Here is a 19361-nt window from a genome sequence, read left to right on the forward strand (position 1 = left end):
CACAATACTGCCTTTCCTTCTTTAAAAACAAAAGTTAATATAGTCTCAGAATATGTCTCTGGAGGGGGTGGGGGTGGGGTGGGTGGGCAGAGGTATGGGGGAGATATGGACTGGGGCATTCAACTCTTTTCCTCCCTTTACCAGCGTGGCTTCACATGGGGATGGTGGCCTTGGAGATTTCAATCTATTTTCCTAAGTGAGTGATAACTCCAAAGACTGTGCTCTAGTTTGCTCTTTAGTATGAGATTCAACTTACTTCATTTCAGTTTTTTAATTTCTGTGTATGAACACCAACTACATATCTCCTATTCTCAGAGAGAATGGGGATCAAGAGAGGTCTTTAAAACACTCAGATATTGTTTATTCAAAAACAAGATGCTGGTTTCAGTATTAGGTATAATATTCCAAGACATTAAAGAGATTGCCCAATTTGCCATCACCATATATGCACAAGATTCTCTTGAAATGGGTTTTGAGGCAAACACCTAGTCTTTCTTTTCTCACAAGTTCTACTTCCTCTCCAAGGCAATGAGAGGCAACCTCTCGTTTCACAGAAATGGAGTATAACAAAATATTCTGTGTTTTTTAATTCTTCAACCATGTTCTCTGCTCCTTTTAAGATCTTTCTACCTCTCAGTTTCTTTCCCAGTATTTAATTAACATCTGGTGTTACTCTGTTCTAGTTTGCTAGCTACAGGAATGCACTATACCAGAAACGGAATGGCCTTTAAAAAAGGGAATTTAATAAGTTGCTAGTTTATAGTACTAAGGCCGAAAACATATCCCAATTAACACAAGTATAGAAATGTCCAATCTAAGGCATCCAGGGAAAGACACCTTGGTTTAAGAAGGTTGATGAAGTTCAGGGTTTCTCTCTCAAGTGAGAAGGCACATGGCGAACACGGTCACAGTTTCTCTCTCATCTGGAAAGGCACATGGTGAATACGGTCCAGGTTCCTCTCTCATCTGGAAGGGCACATGACGAGCATGGCGTCATCTGCTAGCTTCTTCTCCCGGCTTCCTATTTCATGAAGCTCCCTGGGAGGCATGTTTCTTCTTCATCTCCAAAGGTCGCTGGCTGGTGGACTCTGCTTCTCGTGGCTATGTCGCTCTGCTCTCTCTGAATCTTTAATTCTCCAAAATGTTTCCTCTTTTATAGGACTCCGGAAACTTATCAAGACCCACCCAAATGGGTGGAGACCTGTCGTCACCTAACCAGTTTAACAACCACTCTTAATTAAATTTCATCTCCAAGGAGATTATCTGATTACAGTTTCAAACATACAGTACTGAATAAGTATTATTCTGCCTTAATGAAAAGGGATTTAGATTAAAACATGGCTTTAACAGATTTAAGATAATTTGCAGAGATATACAGATAAAAGAAAACTGAATAGATGTGAGGGAAAAATCAATAGCACACCTATACACCAGCAGACATAATGCAATACAGCATTACAATAGCAAAAGTGTGCAATGCTAGGCAAAAACTTACTAAGAACAGTGCAGGAACCATATGAAGAAAATCATACATTTTACTAAGGAGTATAAGTGATATTAATAAGTGCAGAGACTGGTTATCTCAACATCACTCTCCACTTTTCCTTATTGCTTGAACATTAGTTTGATTCATATAGTGACCAGCATTTCCCCACATGACTAAGAAGAGGATAACTTTCTCCCAAAACCAAATCCTGACTTGTCAGTGACTGGTCTAGGTGCTGGCAGTTTGTCACAGGAAGTGTGCTGGATGGTTTCTGGGCAAGGTTCCCTCATTCCTAAGGAAGATATATAAAAGGAAACAGTCTCTTTCTGCCTTAACACATTGCCATGTCTGGATGTGATGGCTGGAACTGCAGCAGCTACCTTGTGACCAAGAGGAGAACCTACCTAAGGATAAAGCAACATTCTAAGGATGGCAGGGTAGAGAAGGGCAGAAAGATTATTGGCCCCTGATGACACCACTGAGTCTCCAAGTCAGCCAGCTCTGAAACTTGCCCTACATCTGGACTTTCTGATATGGAATTTAGCTCCTTGTTTACCATATCCTTTCGTTTTCCTGGGCTCACATCCCAAATCTCAACATCCCTTGCAGTTAGGCTGGGGTCACATGACTAATTTTTGGATGCCGGAATGTGGGCAGAAATGATATAAAGACCACTTCTAAACCTGGTCCTTAAAAACAACCTGCACCATCTACCAGCCATCTCTTCCCATGCTATGGTGACCCTGGAAGCCATGTGCTGCATATGGATGCACTGGAATCGATGAGTCACCAACTCTGTCCAGAAAGTCACCATCAAGACGACTACAGGACCAAGCAATAATCTCTAACTGTATCAAGCCTCTGAGATGTCAGGGTTTGCCTGCTGCAGTGGTCAGTACCAATTATTCTGTTAATATAGTGAGATAAATGTACCTATTGTTTAAACCAATTCTAGTAGAGGTCTGTAACTTTGTAGCCAAAGGCTTCCTGTTGTTACATATGCCATGTTACGAGAAATCTCAGCAATATATAGTATTCACATCCAGGACCAAAGTGGAGATCACTGGGATGCAGCTATTCTGGGCTGTTGGTTCACTAAAGGGCCATAAAAGCTTAACTGCAGAAAGGTATGGTATAATTTTAAAAAATTAGAGCACCTATCAGGGGGTGTGCCGGGATGGACAGCCAGGAGCAGCAGTCCATCCTTCTCAGGTAGTCAGTCCTAGGAGCCAGAGATACCGATTCTCCCTGCATTTTTACTGGGACCTGATTCACCAAAAAGTGGGAGTTTTCCACTTTGGTAAGAGTCTTTAACTAAACAGGCTCTTTGAGCAGCAGGACTGGAGTTTTAAATTTTTCACCAACTAAATAGTAGCTCATGACAAATTTTAATTTTCCAAGTAAAAAGTGCATACCTATGAGTTCTGAGTTGAATAAAAAGTTTTAGAGTTAGGAGCAATGGACTAGAAGTACACACAGCAGCATCAATAGATCTTTAAAAATATGGTATAGCATGGGAAAAGTAAAAAATAGAAAAAACTACCTATTCCACACTGCTATTTTGATATATTTAAAATACTGAAAACAAGGCATTATGCATTTGGGAAGGGCTTACACAAATAAATAATCCACAGCATGCACCTTTGAATAGATGCCTGAGGATAAGAATAAGAAGAAATAAATATAACAAGAAAGGAACACACTTAGGCCAATGGATAGCAGGTTAGGATGGGGCAGTATGATCAACTCTGCCTCTGTACCTGAAATCCAAGAGAAAGAAAAACATTTCTAATGTTCTCTTTGAATCTGTATGGAAAATAAACTCAGAATATGAGACACGTGAATAAAAAAGAAGAGAACACATTTCACGGAAGCAGAAATCCTCCAAATTTGACAGAATTTTCCCTAGGGCAGTAAGTAGAATCTTTGTAGTCTCCTTAAAAGGTTATGTTACAGTTATCATAACCAACACCATTTCCACCGTGGCCTTTACCTGGGCCAAAAGTAAAGTCACTGGTGGATCGTACTTGAAAGAAAACCTAATTCAGAAAGCCCGATTCACAACAAAAACATGCAGGGACTCCTTAAGCAGCACAAGATTCAGGGCAGTTATTTATTCAAATAATTTTTTTTGTTTGTTTACAGATTAGTGACTCCTTACTTTGGGAAAGGAGTATGGGAAAAGCAAACTGAAAGAGCCAATTATATGCTGCACACTTTAAATATAAGAACAAAGACAGGACAAGAGTGAAAGGATGGGAAAAGATACCACACAAGCAGTAAACATTAAGAAAGCTGCTGTGGTAGCCTCCAAGGTACAGATGAGCCAGAGATAAAGAGGGACATTTAATAACAACTAAAGGGCCAATTAACCAAGAAAATCTAAATGTATATATACCAAGTAACACAGTTCAAAACACATGGAGCAAAACCAGCTCTAAAAGGAAAAGGAAAAATTCAGTCAGTCAGAAACTTTAACATAGCTCTGTTAATATTTGATAGAACAATGTTCTAGCTTGCTAGCTGCCAGAATGCAACACACCAGAGATGGATTGGCTTTTAGTAAAAGGGGATTTATTTCACTAGTTCTTCAGAGGAAAGGCAGCTTTCAACTGAGGTTCTTTCTTACATGAAGGCACACTATGGTCTCTGCTGGCCTTCTCTCCAGGCCTCTGGGGTCCAGCAACTTTCTCCAGGGTGATTTCGTTCTGCATCTCCAAAGGCCTGGGCTGAGCTGCGAGTGCTGAGATGAGGTATGCTGAGCTGCTTGGGCTGAGCTATGTTGAATTCTCTCATTTAAGCACCAGCCAATTGTCAAACATCATTCATTGCAGCAGGCACGCCTCATAGCCAACTGCAGATGTAATCAGCAACAGATGAGGTTCACGGACCATTGGCTCATGTCCACAGCAACAGAACTAGGTGCCTTCACCTGGCCAAGTTGACAACTGAATCTAACTACCAAAAACAAGCAAACTAAATTATCAGTAGGAACACAGAGGATTGGAGCAGCATCCAATCTAACTGAGATTTAAAGAATACTACACTCAACAAATGCAAAATAAACATTCTTTTTAGGCATGCATAGAACATTCACCAAAATCAACCATATGTTGGAATGTAAACCAAATTTCAAATGGGTAAACTAGAGTTTGTTTTCTGACCATAAAAGAATTAAACTAAAAATCAGAACCAATATTAAAGACAATTTAAAATTTTTAGGAAATTTCTTAAGTAGCACACTTTTAATTAACCTATGAATTATTTAGTAAAATTACAGAAAAATAGATGAAAACATAAATGAAGGAAAATTAGAAAATGTTTTGAAGTGGACAACATGAAAATACATAAAAATTTTCAGGTTGCAGCTGAAACAGTGCTTAGAGGGAAGAGGATAGCTTTAAGAATACAGTAGACAAGAAGAAAGAAGGAAATCAATTATCTAAGTTTTCATCTTAAGAACCTAAAAAAGGAAGAACAAATTAAATTTCTAAAAAAAGAAGGAAGGAAATAAAAGAATGAATTAGAGTAAAATCAAACTTAAAAGTCGGACCTATGGACCTGTCAGTATTTAAACCTCAGTTCTGCCACTAATTAGCTGTGTAGCCTCAGAGAAGTCACTAAAGCGATCTGTGCCTGTTTTCAAATATGTAAATGGGTATAATAATATTATCATAACATCCCGTAGCTTTGTTGTGAAGATTAAATAAGGTAAAGCATGCAAAGTGCTTGAATGGTCCTGGCACATAAACCAGTGTCAGGTAAGTCTGCTGTCCTCTTTTCATTGTCATCACCACCATAATCACAAGTTGCTCAAGGGCAGATTCTCCAAACCTGGCTTTGACCTGTAACCAAGGACATTTTGGCAGAAACCCTCTTCTGAGATGTTTAAGAAAAAACAAGTACCTATCTTTTGAGGGCAACCTGCTCCAAGTAAACCCTATAAACCCAGGCCTAGAATAGGAGGGGTTCTTCCTACAACATTCAGGATAACTCTTATATATGTTTGGGGTCAGCCCTGGAGATGAACATGGACCAGAATCAAATCGTTTAAAAACATGCCAATTTTATTGGGAGGGGGGAGGGAGGTTGGAGCACGTCTGCATCATCAGATGCACTGTTCTACAGAATACAATTAAAAAATTTCGAATTAACTTGCTTGTGTCCTTGTGAAATGCATAATGCTTCAGGTACATAAATGTACATAAAGGGCACCTCAGAATAGAAATTTTTTCTACTTTTCCATTCTATACCATGTTTTGAAGATCTACCTTTGCTGCTCTGTGTACCTACAGTTTTTCTCAGTCAGGGATTTTTTAGTTCTATTAGCAGTATTTGAAGATATTTTCAGGTATGGGACAGACAGCAAAACCAACGCATTGAAATCTAACAGGATCACTCAACTTTGTTTCTCCCCACTCCCTTCATGTTTAAGGAAAAGAGACAACAACAAACAATAGAGAATAGGGATTCACCTCTTACATGTTGTGGGTTTACAAAAGCCAGCCAAATGATCCTCCACGATTTTAATCTACAGGACAATCCACTGATTTACAGAGGAGAACCTTCAGTTGCTGTAAAACCCCAAATCATTGCCTACAGAAACAGCAAGCATTGTCAAACCAACCTCTTAAGTATTTTGGTTTTTAAATCCTAAAACAAAGTGGGAATTAGATCAGAAAAGGTAGATCATAAGAACCATCTTCTCAGTATGTACAGCAAAAAACAAGGATAATAGGTAAATAGTGAAGCATAATCACCGAAGAAAAACCAAACTATTTAACAATTAGAGATGAGTGCTGATGAGTCCCGGACACTGACTCCAATGATAAAGCTTTTCTGCAGAGCAAGGCCACACAAAAAAGTTCTCAAAGAAGTCTCTAAATGAAATCTCTAGCACGCTCCCTAGTGTGAACAGATGTAGCCAAGGAACTTTTCAAAGTTATAAAAATATCCCCAAACCGTCATTTGACCTTTCAAAATGATACTGACATTTTAATCTCGCAATGCCAAGCTTATTTAGCCACTAAACATGCCCACGCATGGACCATACTTAAATTCGCATCCCCACCGGCCGGCCCACAGGGCTTCGTCGTGGGGCCACCGAAGCTGTCGGGATCGGTGCAGCTATGGTGACTAGGCAGTCCTGTGATGTCCTGCCTTCTGGAGCCTCTCCACAGCAACCCCTTGCCATTGATTTGTGAAAGAAGCAGATGCCTGGACAGATAGGGAAGTTGTCCTATATGCCCACTTCACACACTTAATTCTCACAACTGCTTTCTACCCGTGTATGAGCTCCTGTGAGAAAGCTGAATTCCAGGGCTATTCCTCATTTGTATAAACAGATATCAGAGTTCCTACCTCAGAGTCATCATGAAAATGATACAGCAGCACATATCTAGGCCCAGGCTGGGGCCCGGCCAATTGATCAATACTGGTCAGGTCCCTAAAGGCTGTGGGGACCTTTATCCCACCAGGCCTGGAGATCACATCTTCACAGTTTCCAGCCCAGTGGCCTTTCCACCAAAGCAGCCGTTTTCAGACTGGAGGTGCATGGTTCCTGGATGTATACACAGACTCTGCAGGGAATGTGTGAGGGTAGATAGCTTTAAGAGAATAAATGCTCAGACACTCAGCCCCCTAAGTATGCTTTCCTAAAATGGACCTGCCTGGAGAGAGGGGCAGACTCCACCCTCCCTCCAGCCTTTTCCCAATTGCCCTTCTCCCACTTTACACAAGAAGGGTGATTTCTCACCCACCCTGAATCATATTACATGCACCGTCTTACCATAGTAAAACCTCTAGGGCACCAAACAAATGTAATTAGAAATAATGGTGTCTTCATCAAGAAAGTCAATGTCTCTAATGAATAGGTAATGAAGTCTTTTTGGGGATGGGAGATTCCTAAGTATTTGCATTTAATAAAATTGAAGGGGACCTAATGCCATTAATAGATGATTAAAATAATTTTTCCTGAGAAATCACTATGTGATTTTTTATTAATGGCTTAGAAATTCAAAAAATTGAGAAACATTGCTACAAAAAATACTTTCCATTCTTATTTACCTCTTTTGGTAAACAAGGATTCTCAGCACTTGCATCTATTAAGAAAAATAGGAACCTAGTTCATGCTAAACCCTATCTGCTCTAGCGGTAATATTTATCCATGAATGTAGATTATATGAACAACAGAAAAGCTCCATCTAAGTCACTAAGAAATCAATTTCCAATAAATACAGTTTTTATGTTTAATAGTTAATTATCCAACTTTGTTAACATTATATCGTTTTGATGCTTGCTTACCACTAATAACTGCAATGTTAACTCAATCTTAAAGAATTTTTTAAGACAAATAGTCACAGATGGTTTTTTTGTGGTGGTGTTTTTAAGATTTAAATTCCATCTGTACTTTGTATTGCAGCTAAGTATTATAGGAGGGTTAATAAAAGACCCTGAGCCTCAAAATGTGACATCAGGATAAAATTTTGAGGGGGACTAAAAATAGAAAAAGGAACAATATAAAATTTCCAAATGTTAACAAAAAGTATATTTATTAAATTGATGGTATTTTATTTATAAATGTCAAATGTTTATAATATACTGGAAATTACCTACTTGGCAACTATTCGAATTCTTTTTAAAATATAGATGTCAATCCAAAAATATCCTATAGGGTGTGTAATTATAAAGAATTTTTTTAGGAGTGATGTGAGCAGAAAATGTTGAGGAACTCTGCACCACACCCTTGGGTGTGACCACGATTCTTGCCAGCGACTAACCCAGTGCAAGTTCTGTGAAGAAAGAACAAGAAGAGCAGCCACTGCATTCAGAGACAGAGAGGCAACCACGTGTCCTGTGTGTACGCACGCGCGCGCACACACACGCACACACACACGCACACGCACACACGCACACTACTCCTGAGCTACATCTTTCTCATTCTGGCAGGAAAAAAAACTTTAGGATGTTTTTATTCTGTGAAATTGTAAACAATATTTGAAAAAAGAGAAACAAGTCTGGGTGGGAATTCCAACAAGCGCCACCCAGCTGGGGCCAGCTCGGCGCTCAGTGTCCTGGGTCAGCCTGGGAGAGGCCTGGACACAAGGCAAGACTGGCAAACTGGATCCTCTCAGCCTCCTCCAGCAGTTGTTAGAAAGAAGGATACTCCTCACCTTCCCACCACAAGGCAATTACCTTAGGAATCAGATTACTAAAAAGAAAGCATTTGCTAAGACTTAAATGTAGGCAATCTGGGCAAATTATTCTAAATTCTAAATATAGTTCAAATTATTAGTAACAAGAAAGTCTTGTGTTTGTATTCTCCTTTACTGTGGATAAAGTACTTTTTCCTACTGTAAAAAAAGAAAAGAAAACCACTACTTCTAATAATGTGCTTTAAAAAATCAATTCAATTCTTTCCTCCCTATTAGACTGCCTTCCTTTGTAGCATACTACCTCTTTAATTCATTCATCATTCCAGAAACAATCAATCTATCATGTTCTATGAGCCAGGTCCATCTAGGGGCGGGGTCTACCACATAACTAAAAATCACATCCAGGACCTGCCTTCAGGAGGTTTGGTATCCTGCCCTGAGCTTCGCACGCTAAATTCTTAGCTTTCACATGTTCATTAATCAGCCCAAGACCTATTAACCCACAAGAGAGCATCCTTCAACCTCCTCGCAACCAAAAGATGCTCTTTTATTCTCTTGTCTCACTTCCTCTGAGGACTATTTCTAGACAAGCTCTATTTAACTCTTGTCCCTCTAATCACTCTAATAATACCCAAGGGTGTAATTAAGATACCCAATTTATGTAGTTCCACTTGGGTTCAGCCTAATTTGGGAAAGTCAGACACATCCACCTCCTCTTCTCCACAGGCACCAGGAAATGGAGTCCAGATGTCAGGAGCAAAGTATTTCGAGACATCTAGCCAACCCAGAGAGTACAGCTATCTCACATACCCCTCAATTGGGGCAGTCACTCAAAGAGGACAGAACAAGCAGGAAATAACTATTATTTATGGTTTGCCTTTACTGTAGCTCAATACGTAGAGCAATCATATGAGGCAGGAAACCTTTGCCAATGTCATGTAACCACTAAGTGGGGTTGGAGTTGAGCATGGGGCTGTTTACTCCTAAGCTCCCCACCACTTTCCAGCCGGTCATACATGAGAAGAGGCTAATACTCAATCGGCCCGCAACTGCCTTGATATTCTGCCCCCCTTAAGGGCACTGCCTTGCTACACAAAGAAATACTCATGTAACTTCTCCCCACCTCCCTGCTTTTAGCATGAAAATGCCTCCAGTCGAGCAGGGACCTCGTTTACCTTTAAATTACCATTAAAAGGACTCAATATAATCCTAAACACAAACTTCAAAACAATTATGTGATGGAAAATCTTTAAGCAGGAAACATTCTGGAAAGAGCTTTCTTCTCTATTAGATTCCCTCAGCTTCCAAGTTTCCTATAATTCATTCATTCATTCAAGAAATAATTAGTGAGCACCTACTACATGTCAGGCACTGCTCTGCATGCTAGAGACAGAGCAGTGAACTAAAGAAAATTCTTGTCCTCATGGAGTTTACATCCTAGAGGGAGAGACAGACAACTGAAGTACATATACTATGTAATATAATAATCTACACAGTCTACATTGCCATTTTCTTTGTACAATTAGATGTACAAAAACTTAGCTATAGTTTTTCTATCACTTTAATACCCACTTTAACCAAGGTCTAGTTAAAAAGTTAATGATCAAAGTTGTGCCTGATGGGTCTTCTGAAAGCCAGATGGAGAAAGAATACAAGCATAGTCTTTGCACTGATATGTACATACTTTACAAAATCAGACATTTAATATAAGGACATAGCAATATCCAGGGAGAAGAATGTAATGGGTATGACTTAAATCACACTTCCAAATACAAAGAAAGTGAAGATTCCTTTACTTTACAGGCAGGTTTGGGAAGGGAACAGTTGTTAATTCTTCTCCCAAAGCTAAGAGTTACACTTTGGCATGCAAGAGATGGAGAGGTAGCTGCCCATCCTCTGCTCCTCTCAGCCTCATGCCATCAAAGACATCTTTCGATTCTCCAAATATTACATGTATCCTCTTGCCTCGGGTTCATGCATATGGTTCTCCCTAGCTGGAGGGCTCTTTCCTTCCTGCTCCATCATTCACCAGGCCTGATCAACCTTCAGCTCTCAGACCCAAGGTCACTCTGCACAACTGCTGCTACTACCAACAATTCCACTAGATGCCTCTGCTTTACACTCCCAGCCACCTGCAGTTCTCTCAATATACACTGATTACAGCATGTGCGTCTAATCTGGACTCTCAACCTGTTAGGGTTGGGTGCCTTAATTAAGAACAGTGCCTGCCCATAGTAGAAGCTCAATTAATATGTTAAGTGGAGGTGAAGACATACTAATAATATTCAAGTATCTTCTAAATGTGGTAACGTTTAAGCTCAGGTAGGTAGAAGGAATCTAGCGGAGTGATACAATTACCTTAGATAACTGAAATCTCAGCCAACCGGGAAGAGTCAGCATTTAGCACACTCACTTTCACAGAGAGATGATGGTACAATTAATAAATAGGGTCAGGTTGAAGGAACAGTCTTAGATTCAGTATGTAACATACATAATATTTGTATTTCTTTCAAATGATCTAGAGAATTAATAGTTAAAAAAAAAAAGCTACTGAGTTCCTAGTCATCTCAAGAGAAAGATAAAATAATCTGGTTCGTGGTAGAGAACAAGATTTCCCCCTTTGAGACAGCCATCTCTAAGGCTTCCCTAGCACATAAAAAGACTCAACCAATGATTTATCCATTTTTATTTCAATGCAGGGAAATTCCTAATCTTGGAAGAAAGCAGACAAAAAAAACCTGACTAATCCTCTACCAACCAGGGAGCAGTCGGGTGCATGTGGCAGCTCAGTAACAGCACCTGTGTAACAAGCATACCTGTGCACCAAGGATCCCTAAGCACCAGTAAACTGTACTTTCAGGGGCCTCAGCCTCTGTGGGATGACACTTTCAGTAGGTCTCAGTTACCCACATTAACTTCAGCTCAAATTGGCTCAAGACACTCATTTCTCTGGCCCATGGTAACCCACAGAGCCCACCTGAAACAATTCAGTATTTTTCTTCTATTGTCATTCTATCCTTCTTTATGCCCTGACAAGATGCATATCCAGCAGATAATTGTAGATACATACATGCCAACTGAGGGAAATTAAACTTTAATGTTTATCTCCTTAAAAATTACCATGTATTTATTTCCATAAACACTAGTTTTAAAAATAAAAGACTAGTTTATATAGTAACTTGGTTTTCACCAGACTTGAAAAAACATCTAAAAATCAAATGATCTATAAGCTAGTAATGATGATGGAAAAGACAAAATTTTCCAAGAACAAATGGTATCAGAAAAAGAAAGATCAAAAGAGGAAATTAAGAGTGGATGGAGTCAAAAGAAAGACTTCAGTTCAAACATGGCCAAAGAGGCAACAATATCAGAAAGTTTCTGATAAGCAAATGGTTTATTTATTACAACATATTCCATCTGACTGCATATGTTAAATGAAATGAGCTTCCAGATAGTTAACGGCACAGGCTTTAGAATTAGAACATGGGTTCAAAATCCTGCCTCTACCACATCACAGCTGCATGACCTTTGCAAGTAATTTCCTGGTATTTCTCTTCCTCTGTAAATGGGGATTCTGATTACACTAATCAGAAGTAAATAACTATATTACATTCAGGCTGCACTTGTTTAAATTCCCTACTAGCTCCCAAAGGAGTGTGTTCATACCTAAATATCAGCCACGGAACAACAACAAAAAGAAGCAAAACTAGTACCTCAGGGTCAAATAAATTAATACACGTAAAACCAGAAAGGTGGCCCCCGGCAAATGATAAATGCTCAATTGATATCAACTATTATTTCACTTGTATTCAAATTAAAGGTTATTTTTAAATTTAAAACTGAAAACAGGGTGGGCCATGATGGCTCAGCAGGAGAGTTCTTGTCTGAAGAACAGATTATCTTAGTTTTATTTCTGTGGCTCGGTGATCTATTATAAACATACCTATTTACCTACCTATGAACTGGTATATGATTCTGCGTTTTGGGGGAGGAACTTGAGAACCATACAAAATGTAAATTTCATGCTTCAGTAAAACTGTGAATTGAATATACAATACTGAAACCTAACTTATGCAGACTGAGCAAACATTCCATCAAAGTCCAAAAGTTTGAGAAGATCTATCTGGGCATTACAGAATTCTGTATCTATTTGGGCATTACAGAATTCTGTACCAAAAAAAAAAAAGCACTACTTGGCTACCACCAAAACCACTGACTTTGATTCTTCAATTCTGCTTTTGTAGTATGCCTTAAAAGCAATTATTATTCCAGTATTGCTCACAAAAGAGAAAACTTACCAGCTGGTAATTTAGAAGCGGAACAGACAGAAGAAAATGGAGCCACCCACTACCGCTTCCAAGAAGAACCAAACAACAGCCCAAATGTTTAAAGGACACAACATTCACTGTGCCAAACAATAATCTGGACAAATCTTCGTTCTATTCATGAGAAATAATAATCAGTAAAAAGTAGGTTAGGGAAGAAGGAATGACAGAAAAAGACAGAATATCTTCTAAAACTCAAATTGTTATACCTGGTCCATTAAAATAGCTAGATTCCAGTGAAATTGCTGGTCTCCAATGAAAAGTCTGTCAAAAATGAACCATTAATTCAGGTACCATACATCCAGGGAGAGTAAAGAAAATGTATAGATTTAACATTTGCACCCTAAGAAAATTGCCTGTAGTTTCCTGTATATAATTTTACAAAATTCTCACATTTTACCAGACCTTTGGTGTGACTATAAATACACTCTCAGACAGGGAGAAATAAAATACAAGGGACACATTTCAAGTTAAGCAGATTCTTTACGATGCACCTAAGAAAATCTTCTAGGTTTGTTCACTTTGAAAAGATAGTTACCTTTCCCTAAGTAACTGTAACAAGGGTAAAAGGAAAGGTAGAGTTTGTCATCCCTTCAAGTAACACAGAACTTACCATTTAGGGGGAGGAAAACACCAAACACTATAAACTAGATTAGGGCTCCAGTAGGCAGCATGTAAGGAGAAAAATATGCAAATACTCCAAAAAGAAACAAGACAGAATTAAATTTCAACTCCTTCACCTGCCTAGCACACAAATAGCTTAACAGCAACCCCCATCCCACTCCCTACCCCCCAAATTCAAACAAGGGAGTTCTTTAGTTCACTGCATTCTAGAAACATCATCAAAATGTAGCCTCATTAGTTCACCATCAGCCTGTCTTCCAGGTATACATCATTAAATTCAAAGTTAAAGTTTAAAAAGCTTTTTCCTTGCTTGTTTTAAAGTGTTATTTTGTAACCTTTCACTACAGATGATTTCTAAAGGTAAAACCAACTTTATGTGAAAAGCACCAGCTTTAAACTCAAGAAAGCTTTGAAGGATTTCTAGTAAAGAACAGAAAACTGATCAATAATATTATTAAAAATATGACTATACATAAAGTCGCATTTATCTGTAGTTGTGGCTTATATCAAAGCGGCTTAAATCCTCTGCAAATAAGCTTTTCCAAAGAGCTAGAATGATGTGCAGGCAGGATTATCTGTGATCCACAGCGCAAAACCCAATCAATACTACAGGAAGAGCAAAAGTATTTGTTGAGAGACTTGAAACCTGAATAACCCCTACCTCACCTCCTCCAACAGCCCTGTTTCTGTTGCTAGGACTCACAGACTCACATGGAGTTTCATTTGCAAATGGATTTGGCTGTTAAGGTAGGATTGTTCAATGCAAATATTTCTTTCCCAGTACAGTTCAGAAGAAAGGGGAGACTGAAAATTAGTTAGCTGTATGGGAGAAGAAAGTACCATTCCAGGTATCAGAGAGGAATAATTGAACAGGGATTGCCTGTTATGTCTTTAATTTAATTTGAAGACCTTTCATCTTTTACTTGCCTTCATTTGCAGCCAATACTTAGTGAGCTCATTTGTACCTCTCCCTTTTATCTTATCTACTTAAACATCAACCACGGAATTAGAAGCACTATGAATAAATAATGAAGTCTGACTCAGGGCATTTTTTCTTAAAGTACTGTGAATTACTTAAAAACTAACGTGCCTCCCCTCACCCCACCTCCCAAAAAAGAACTATAACAAAGACAAAACAGCCACAACATAAAACTAATGTGCCTGTGTGTGTGCACACACAATATAAAAGGCTAAATATATGTCTGATATATGCCTTAGCTGAACAGCATCCCAGATCAGCATCTTTTCCCTCTCCCAAGGAGCTGCAGTTTTTACGTTTTATCTGGTTCTACCTTATCTCCAGGAGAGCAATATCTAGATTCCAATCCACATGGGCTCAGTCCTAGGCCAGGTGTATATTACAGACCATTCCATTAATATAATAAGGGCTTAAGGAAAATAAACTTCAAATCCAGGAAAATGCATGAGACAAAAGATGCATAGATCCCACTAATCTAACTTTTTAAAGGGTTCAATAATGCTTGTAATGCAAGAAAAGAAGGTGCATTAAAAAGGAAAACAGTTTATCAACTGACATATTTGGTGAACAGATACCTACCCTGTCCAAAAGCGTTTTAGCTGGGGGTGGGGGTGGCAGGTAGTCTTCAGGAATTACAGAATTAAAATTTTGTGTCATGAATATTTTAAAAACACGCCTTTCTGCTACCTCTCCATAAAAAGTTGCACATGCTCATTTTAAGACATTTATTTTGATTATTTCATTACTACTGATTATAAAACTTTTAGTGTCTTGAAAATCTTACCTGTTTTTTCTCCTTTATAATTTCCTTTTTGCTAACACTGTTTTTCCTCCCTCACCTTTTTTTTAAACCCCTCCTTTCCACCCTGGACTATTGAAAAAAAACCTTATTGAATTCTTCTCCTGCTGTTGCTTAATATCCAGCATCAGCAAGCCCTCCTTTCAGCTTGGGAAGCATCAAAGGAAGACTGTGTTCTGACCCATTTCACTACTCATGCCAACTCACTGCTCGTCTAACACCTCACATCAAGAGACTAGACGCTAGGAATAAATGGAAAACACAATCACTCACCCTTTATAGTCCAACCCCCAAAGAGGTTAATTAACAATAATGTCCATTACTTTACTTACACTAGATCACACATTTTCATAGGTAAGACAACTTACAAATTGCGGGGGAAAAAAAGACTTTAGGGTAAAATTATGATGCATTAAGTTGTAAAGGTCTTCAAAACACAAGTCACATCTTTTGGGGAAAAGAGCACTTAAGCACAATCAAAATGAAGCCGAGCACCGTCCCTCCCCCCCAATAAAAAGATGCTATCTCTAATTTTGGTTATAATAAAGACATATAACACAATGCCAACCTTATTTATTTCTCTGGAGAAATATGGAAAGAAAGCCCTGCAGAGTGAAAGGAAAACAATTACTGCTCCTCTTATTCTTGAAGGAGAGGATAAAAAAAATGAGGCTGCAATTGTCCTTAAGAAATTGATTTTAAAAGCCATACATGAAGAAAAATTAAACTCAAAGGATACAGTCCTCATGTTAAGAAAGCAAAGCTGAAAGGTTAGGATGACAGTGTGGGGGCGGTTAGAATGTATGGATACTAGCGATAAAAAGGTGATTTTATCATTTCACAGTGTCCAGCTCATACACAGAATTTTTAAAAAGCCCAGTTTGCTTTTGTGGGTGGGGGAGAGGTGGTGAGGAGAGGTGGGTTTCACAGAGGCAGGTTATCAAGGAACTCTGGGTGGAGGATGGCAGCAGTCAAGGGAGATTGCAAAAAATTCCAGGATTTCTTTCAGCTATAATTGTGTAAGGTGAAGGGGGGGAAAAAGACAAAACCACGCAACCCAGGCTCATTTGCAGCATGCAAGCACACCCAGAGGGCAAAAATAAAGTCTCAAGAGCTAACACCTGTTCCAGCCCTCTGCCTGCTGGCTCTGCACGCATGGCCTTCGAATCGAACGCATATGCCATCTCAGCAGCAGGGGGCCAGACTGCACACCCGACCTCACAGCAGCTCCAGGAGGCAAGAGCGCGGTGCAAGGGAACCGTTCGGACACCACACTGAAGACAAGCCTTGGGAAAAGGTCGGGAAAAGGGACCAGCAGCCCAGCTGATAACATGAGCTGCAAAAAAACATAACCACAGAACAGAACAATCTCGACTCTTTTGCCAGAGAGTTTTTTGTTTGTTTGTTTTGTTTTTAAGAAGTAACCTTTAGGGTCAGAAAGAGCCTGTGAGGGGACGGGATGGAGACAGGACCCCGTAGAAGTTATACAAGAGAACTACACAAGAGAAGTTTGCTTATGGGCTGAGTTTTAGTCACTCGCTCCACCTTTACTTCTTATATGGTTTTAGATTTCGAATCTAGAGGCTCAAAGGCCTCAGAGGACACCAAGCCCCGACCCCCACGTGCAGACTCCCTCCCTGGAGCCCTAGAATCCGGAGACGCCTTTTAGCTTGCCTCACCGACCCGCTCTGCTACCCGGCCGCAGCGCCCGGACTTCTGGGCTCCATCCTCAGGCCGGCTAGGCCCGCGTTCCTGGGAATCACCGCTGTGCCTCACACCTGTGCTATTCCCTCGGCCCAATCTCAGGGCCAGGTGGGTAGGAAAGCGCCGGCCAACTCACCCCCCACCCCACCACCACCACCGGGTGCTACAGCGGTCCTCTCACCCACCCTGCACTTCCTCGGACAGCGTAAACACGCCAGGTTCAGCAATGTCTGCGGACCGCCCGCAGGGAACCGCCCCACCGAGAGTCCCGAATGGGTGTACTGAGGGCAGGAAACTCAAAAGTGCAGCCGAAGCGCAAGAGGATGTAAGACTGCTGCCCGGCAGACCCCCTCCTAACCCCGTCCCCCAGTTGGGGCCGGCTGGCCGCTACCTCCTGGAAGAGCTCCAGACTGTAGGTGTTGTCGTCGTCGGCGAAGAAGAGCACGCCGGGCTGCGCGCGCTGGTGCTGGTGCTTCTGGCGCAGCCAGGCGAGGCCGGCGTTGCGCTGCTCGGTGGCTCGCGGCAGTCCCGGCCGCTTGTAGCGCCGCGGCGTGGGCACGTGCAGGTGTGTGCTGGGCAGCCCGGCCCGCGCCAGGAAGCGGCTCACCAGCTCGCTGCGCGCCGCCGCGTCCTCCACCAGGATCCAGTGCAACTGCGCCACCTGGCGGAACGTGTTGGCCAAGCGGGTCAGCTCGGCTTTCTGCACCGGGCGGCTGTAGGTGGGCGTGATGGCATAGATGGTGGGCAGCTGCGGGTCTGGCCGTGGCCGCGACTCGTTGCGCTTTTGGGCACCGCGCCTGGGGCCGCTGTCTGGACCGCCCCGGCGTAGCGGGAGTCGGGCACCCCCGCGACCTGCCGGGTACGGAGAGAAGTAGGGGCGCGGGGTGAGCGGGGGAGCCGGCCTGCGCGTGTCCACGTCCAGCATGATGATGACGATGAGGATCCAGGGCAAGAGAATGAAGAAGCGGCTGAACAGTACAGACTTCATGGTGTGCGCTCCCCCGGCTTTTCGGATGCTTCGGACGCCCCACCGGCCCCTGAGAGGGGCGAACTTGGGGACCCCAGTGCGCAGTTTGGACGGCGGCGGCGGTGGCGCCAGCAGTCAGAGTCGCGGCAGGCGCGCTCTCCTTGGGACTCGGGGTGCTGTGGGAGGCAGGAGCCGAGGGGCTCAGCGCTCTGCGTGGGGGATTTGCCCGGATGGCGGGGATGCTAAGGCTACAGGGCTTGCGGTGCAGGCTGGCAGGGGGGGGATGTTCCCCAGTCCGGGTGAGTCGGCGGGAAGCCTGACTCGGTCCAGCGCGCTGCTGGTCCGGAGTTGCGCTGAGCGCCGGGAGGGCGGTGGTCTCCACTGCGCTGTCTCCGAAGAGCGGGACCCAGTAGTTGGCACCTGGTGCGCCTCGCCGCTCGCGTCCCGCGCCACTACGGGCGAAGGGGCTCCAGCCGTAAGCTCCCACTGCGCTCTCTGGGGCACCTTCGAGGGCGGGCTTCAGGCCGGCAGGCGCTAGGTGCTTTTCTTTCTCACATCCCAGCCTGGGCGGCGAGGACCGGGAGGGTACGCCAGGGATATTGTGCCGCCAGCTCTGTTTGCACACCGCCGCGGGAGCCTGCGCTCCTGTGCCTCGCTCTTTTCTTCTCAGAACCTCTCTCGGCTTGGGCAGCAAGATCCCAAAGCGAGGAAAGAAAGAAAAAGCGAGGGGGCGGGGGCGCTGCAGACTCCAGCGCCCTCCCAGTCCGTCCTCCGGTGGAAAGACAGCAGCGCTGCTACTGGCGGAAAGGGGCTGCGAGGACAAGGCAGGGAGGGGACCCCGGCACTCTGCCGGGTCTGGCGCTGACGACCCCGCGAGTGAATTCTCGAGGCGACCGCGGCAGGGGGGTAGGGGGTCTCCCGGAGGCGGGTGGATGCTCCTTCTCTGATCTGCCGCGGACTCTCAGCTTTCCGAAATACTGCAAGGTCTTTGGAGAGCAGCCAGGAAAATGCATTCACGTGCGAAAAACTCGGGAGACCTGAGGTGGGGAATGAGCGGAGGAGAGAGGCGGGAGCGTGCAAAGGGATCCCTTCTCTGGCTCACAGCTGCGGCGCTGGTGTGCGGGGGGGGGGGGGGGGGGGTGCACCGAAGAGCGGCAACAAAAAGGGCTTTGACTGAAAGGCAGATATCAGTAGAAACCCTCGGAGTCCGAGGGGCGCTTCCCAAAGGTGCCTGGCATATGAGATAGCCCATGAGAAAGATTGAAATCTGAACGGTTGCTGCTTGTCTGCAGTTAGAGCACTGGGGAGAGATTCTTAAAACTC

The 19361-nt window shown here is 42.5% G+C and overlaps 1 protein-coding gene across 1 annotated transcript in view; it reads right to left on the bottom strand.

Moving 5' to 3' along the window:
• Window positions 1–18059, bottom strand: part of B3GAT2 (beta-1,3-glucuronyltransferase 2) — a 97223-nt gene extending 79164 nt beyond the window's left edge. Inside the window, exon 1 of the mRNA XM_077162205.1 lies at window positions 17463–18059. Within this exon, the coding sequence (XP_077018320.1) occupies window positions 17463–18059 (597 nt within the window). The remainder of the gene's footprint in view (window positions 1–17462) is intronic.
• Between the last annotated feature and the right edge of the window lie 1302 nt (window positions 18060–19361).

This window comes from Tamandua tetradactyla, chromosome 5 (genome assembly GCF_023851605.1).
Source record: "Tamandua tetradactyla isolate mTamTet1 chromosome 5, mTamTet1.pri, whole genome shotgun sequence".
Classification (NCBI taxonomy): Eukaryota; Metazoa; Chordata; class Mammalia; order Pilosa; family Myrmecophagidae; genus Tamandua; species Tamandua tetradactyla.